General features: G+C 41.8%; 1 protein-coding gene across 1 annotated transcript in view; it reads right to left on the bottom strand.

The window, feature by feature from the left end:
• Positions 1 to 4,534: 4,534 nt before the first annotated feature.
• The window catches only part of LOC135449980 (L-threonine ammonia-lyase-like), a 28,664-nt gene continuing 27,198 nt past the window's right edge, over positions 4,535 to 6,000 (bottom strand). The window contains exon 11 of the mRNA XM_064717522.1: positions 4,535 to 4,633. Coding sequence (XP_064573592.1) covers positions 4,535 to 4,633 — 99 coding nt within the window. The remainder of the gene's footprint in view (positions 4,634 to 6,000) is intronic.

Genomic DNA, 6,000 nt, shown 5'->3' with positions numbered 1-6,000 from the left:
AAAGAGAGGTGTAAGGAACATTATTATATCATTTATCAGCATTCTTTGAGACCATTTTCACAAAGAAAAACCACTCGGGTGCCCCTTGTGGGAATACACAGGGTGACCAGTTTACTAAGTTTAGCAATTACACAGTTTAAAATGTCTTTCTAAAGACACTCTAGGTCTCTTATCAAAAGGAAAACCATGTCCTTACCAAAATTTCAGAAGCGTGAAGGATAGGGCTTTTCACAGTTGCAATCTGCCCCTGCATCCCCCACACCAGGCAAGGAAACCAGAAGTAAATCAGAGTGCCTGCATTTAGAGAAGCAGTCAGACATCAGCAGCACAGGACAAGCTCCCTGTATCCTTTGTATGGGTGCACTCAGATGTGACTGACCTGGCTCTGTCCTTAAGGACTCTTGGTTTCTTTAGACTGACAGGCTGTATGGGATGTTGATTATTATTGACATACTTCACAACATTCATATTTGATTGGAATATTTTCCAAATACTGGCACCAGTTTTTGCTGCAGCTTTAAAAAAATAAATAAGTGCTTTTGAACAATGAGAAATTCATCAGCTCAGGAAGGCACAACGTGCTGAAGGATTCCTCCTCCTCTGAGATGGAGCAAAAGTTTGGGAGCACATGAAAGCAAAGATTTGTAATAGAAGAAAACTCTAAAAACTTTAACACCCTATACATGACAGAATGCTTGCAGTTAAACAAACTGCAGAGAAAGTGACAGGAGAACCAAAGCTATCCAATAAATGACTGGCAGGAATTACAGCCCAGCCCCAGAGTGTTGCAGTTTACTTTTCCATTCAATAAACCACGTGCCTGTGTTTGGGTCTAGCAAAAGTTAAACAATAACATGTCAAATGCACTTACTGCGTTGTAGGACGGGGAGTTTGTGAATCTCCCAAAAGCTGCAGGCCAGAAGGCAAGGTGCTGCCTGTGAGGACATGCCACCTGCATGGGAAGATAAACTGCTCCTGGTTCTGCAAAAACATGTACTGGCAGAGATTTAAATGTTAATCCCCAGCTAACAGGACCTGGCTGAAAAAATTAAGGAATTAGTGTGGGAAGAGATTTTGTTTCAATTTAAGATGCACCTTGTTTGCAGCAGTCCTGGGAAGCAGTTGTGCTGTGCCCCTGACAAGCAGCGTGTGCCTAGGACAGCTCCCAAAGGGGCTCAGCTCCAGGGACACACCTGGGGCAGGGCATCTCGTGCCTCTGGAGACAGGACTGTGCATTTTGGCCAGTGGCACCCTGGAAGTGAAGGGCAGGTTCCCCAAAGTGGGTGGTGAGTGCAGTGAGAATCGCAGAGAGCTGACTGAGCTGGTCCATGGACTTCAGTGACCCACCTGAGCCCAGCCCAGGACACGCTGCACCCACACCCTGCCCACTGCCCAGGAGCACAGCCAGGGCAGGGAGCAGCTCCTCCATCTGTGCCACTGAGCAGGGTTTGGGCTGGAACGAGCAGGGTCCATGCTGGAATGAGCAGGGTCCGTGCTGGAATGAGCAGGGTCCGTGCTGGAATGAGCACGGTCCGGGCTGGAATGAGCACGGTCCGGGCTGGAATGAGGGCAGTCCATGCTGACTCCCACCCAGGGCCAGAGCAGCCATCCTGCCCAGCTGCTCTCTCCTCCCTGCCAGCTCAGAGCTCCCCCCTCGCATGAATGATGTGGGTTTTGAGCCAAGGTCTATGACAGATAAAAGAAAAATATTAACTCTGATTTTTTAAAGTGAGGCTGCTATCACTGTCACACAAGAGAATGACAAGTCTTTCATTGCTGAGGTGGCGTAGCAGAATTTTAATTGTTTTTCAAATAAATACAATGCTTAGATTTATATTTTGCTCATTTAAGCATTAGTGAAATTTTAAATAATCATTCAAGTTATTTTTCAAGGTACATAAGAAGACTCTATATAAAAATAATTCTTTAAATAATACATTCAAAACCACATTATTAAATATTTGAAATGCCATAGATCTTATTATATTTCATAATTAAAAAAGTAAAAGGTTAGCAGCACAGATATTTAATTATTCTTTCCAAGCATACATTCATTTAAATGTCTCATTTTGAGGTTTTTTTCCCCCCCTTGGAAGATCCTAATTTTATCTTTTAAGCCAATGAGACTTCAATGAAGGCAATATAGAATGTAAAATACCTCTGGTATTATTATATTCACATATAAAGTGTTTATTACTGAAGAGTGATTTACACTTTAAACTATGTTTATACTTAAAACAATAAAAATAAAACCAAACAGCAAATATAATGTTCGACATTTTAAGAACCTTCTGGACATCACCTTCCTTCCCCCCCACCCCAAACATATTTCCAAAATTTTATAGTGATTTCAAGTGCATTGATTTTTGGTTGCTCTATCTGCTACATCTTCTTGCCCCAGGTTTGTGAAGACTTGCTAACTGCAGTTCCCACTGTTAGGAAAAGTTGTTAATGCTCTGAGCTTCTAAAACAACAAAGTCCAGCATAATCCAAAATTTTAAACCAAATACCCAGACAGCAGAACCTGTAGGCCACTACTGAGAACTTTGGTTATAAAATTCCATTTTCTTCTCATGTAGGTACCTGAGACATCCTCAAAATTTCCTAAGAATTTTTTTCAGAAAACATGAGAGGGTACTTTACCTCACCAATAGTGGGTTTTCACCCCCAAATCCGCTCTTTGATGATGTGGTTCATTTCTCATTCTGATGGAAGCAGCAGGTATGTAATATGGACTCTGTCATCTATTTCCATACAGATTTTTAAACTCCCCTGACAGTGGAGAGAGTTGTGTCTGATAAGACACAGCTGTGATTTATAGAACCAAGGCCTATACCCATCATTCTGGATGGCAAGAAGGGAACAAAACAAACCACTGGGGCGTCAATAATTTTTAGTTCCATGTGCAAACCAATACAGTCCTTCCAAAACCAGACCAAACCTGTAAACTTCTATTTTTTGTCCACCATTTGTCAGACTCTGCACTCCTGCTCCTCTGTGAACTACAACAAGAAGGAGAAAACAGATTATTTCTCAGAAAAATTCTGCTGCAGAGACAGTGCTGCCCTTCTCATCCCTTCTTGCCTGCATAAGCTACAGGGGGAGATGGATCACGGAACCACAGAATGGTTTGGGTTGGAAGGGACCTCAAAGACCATTTAGTTGTGGAGTTGTGGAGTTCTGTTCACTAGACAGATTGCTCAAAGCCCCAACCAACATGGCCTTGAATCATTCCAGGGATGGGGCAGCCATAACTTTTCTGGGCAACCTGTGCCAGAGCCTCACCACCCTCGCAGTATAGCATTTCTTCTTAATTCCTAATATAAATCTGCCCTCTTAAAAGCCTTTGCCCCTTGTCCCATGCAGCTTTCCTGGGGGCTCTCTTTAGATACTGGAAGGAGCTGTAAAGTCTTCCAGAGCTGAAGTTAAATTCTGCCCAAATGAAAGGCACAACTGTGTTGTGTGCACATTCAGAAGAGGGCCTGAACTTCTCTTACATTTCTTGCCATCCCACTCTGTTATATTATTAGTTGGTCTCTGCCTGTAGTGATAAAAATGGTATTTAGGTCAATGTGTTCTTTGTTAATTGCATTAGCCATGTGCCTAAGACTTAGGCTTCCTCTTCTCCCAGTACTGCCTTTGGCTATTAACATGTGGTCTTTAAATATATGTCACTATTAACAGTGCACTCAATCTGTCAGGTGAGATGGATAGAGCCTGTTTTAGACAGACTAAGATAATCAGTGGAATGGTATTTACAAAATTCACATTGGTAGCGAGACCCCTTTTTATGCTGAGTCTCCAAAAGCAGAGGGAAGAAATATATTTGTGTTCTGTTTATGAGCTCTAATCATCTCTATACTTTTTTTCAATTTCTGCAAAATATTTTGGAATTTTATTTTGCAAATAGGATCATTTTCCCTTGGGAAAAATATTAATATTATATTGGCTTTTATCTTCCAAGGGTTTTTCTGTCTGTGTTTAAATTACCTTCTATTAGCAGAATTTTTCCTCACATGGTAGCAAGGATCAGCACATATTCATGTTCAATCCCACACACCTCTTGAAGCAGATTTAGCAAACAGAAAACTGCTTCTGGCTTGGAAACAGAAAATTTCTGCACTTGTAATGTGGCTAAGTCCAGCGGAAGGAGCTGCATTACTTCAACAATGGGCATCAAAATCAGAAGACCTTTGAGAGATCTATATCCAGATGTAAAGAGAAATGCCTTCTCCTTGTTTATGGAATATCATTGGGTTCTACAAACTAGCTAAAATCCAGGCAGCCAGCTGATAATGAAATGAGGAATTCCAACACCAGCAGAGACTAAGAGCTTCCCTTAGCTAAACTAAAGTTTTGAGTTGAACTTTTTTTCCCCAAAGACATTTACTACATTTTGAGCAGGAAATCAATATCCTGATGCTATTTGCTAACTGTTCAGCTCTGAAAGATGATATTTGTTGTGACAGCCTCCAGGCTGGGGCTCTGCAGAGTCCTTGGCAGAGGCCCTGGTGCCCCAGCCGCGCTGTGCCCGTCACCGCTCCGTCCAGGCAGCTGTGGGGTAGCGTTCCAGGAGTGCATTCCTCAGCTGGGCTGTGTGGATCTTGTCTCTGGTCTCCACAGTGCAGATCACCTGGAAAAAGAATTAGGACCATTCCTGATGGCATGGCAGCAATCTCAGACAAAGACATTTCCAACTTAAACGTAAAATGCACTCATAAAAACAACCAGTTCAAAATAGAAACTCTGGCCCTCACATCCGCTCTCTGTGCAGGTAAGAGAACTGAGATTGCAGACATCTGGGGCTCTTCCAGCCCATCTGCATGACCATAAAACCTTCCAAAACCCTACTTTATTGCCTTCAAAGTTTAAAGAATACAACTGATCCTCTGCTGGCTCTTGGGCAAGGTGCCTCTCTGCTCCTGGCCTCCCTGAAGACATCTGTTAGCAGCTTCTCTTTTCCTTTCCCTGTGCGTGGCATTGCTGCCACCTCACGCACCTCTGACTCTTACCTCATCACGTTTCTGTATTTCTGGCAAGTGTTTGTTCCAGTACTTCCATCCTTCAAGCATTTTGTGTTCTTCTCTTGTCTGTCATGGAGTTATCCCCCAGTTCTCTACCATCTCTGCAATATTTTGGCTGGTTTCACTTCTCACACACCTTCTTGCTTCATTCTGTTTTTTGTTTGCTTATTGCATCACTTCTAGTTTTCTTTTCTGGTTGTTCTACTGCTAAATAAAACAACTTGGGCAAAATTAATCTTGATTTTTTTTTTTTAATTCTTCACTTTCCTTCAAAGGTACTATTGAAATCTGTCATGTAGACACTAAAGATAATAACTTGAATGACATTTTAAAAATTTTTCAGTTATCTCTCTTTTTTGCATACTCACATCTCTGCCCCCATCACTTGAAAGCCTGGGCACTAGCAAAGATGAGGCACCAAAGTAAAGGCACAGAAGGAAAATTATACTTCACAATTTGAGGCTCCTAACTTCCATTACTGATAGTCCTGCTGCAATAACCACTGGTGTTGAAAGTGCCACATGGGAAAACAGAAACGTGGAAATCTAGCAAGGAAAGGACCCAAGATGAGTCACAGTGCAGCTACAGAGAGCTCAGTGTAGCAGCAAATCTACAGAGAGCAGAGAAACAAGGAGCCATGAAAACCTGGTGGTGAGCTGCTCCAAACATGCCCTTCAAAACGTTCCTGTCAGAGCTGCATCCCCTTTAGAAAGCAAAAAATACTCTAATTTGTTTACAAGGACATTTCTAAATAAGAACTTCAAATTCATGTTTTCTGGAACTGTCTTAAAATAATAATAAACCTTTAGCAAAACTGCTGAATGAAAATATAAAACACTAACACTCCAAGTTAATCTAAATAGCCATAGCTCACTTAATTAGAAAACTGGCTACAGTTTCTCAAATACCCACCATGAAATAAGCCACAATTCTGATCTGGTCTTGTAATTCTTCACCTCTTGTGCTGCACATAGTT

The sequence above is a fragment of the Zonotrichia leucophrys genome, chromosome 6, assembly GCF_028769735.1.
Source record: "Zonotrichia leucophrys gambelii isolate GWCS_2022_RI chromosome 6, RI_Zleu_2.0, whole genome shotgun sequence".
NCBI classification, from domain to species: Eukaryota; Metazoa; Chordata; class Aves; order Passeriformes; family Passerellidae; genus Zonotrichia; species Zonotrichia leucophrys.
The sequence above is the reverse complement of the archived record's forward strand: the minus strand, read 5'-3'. Positions and strand labels throughout refer to the sequence as shown.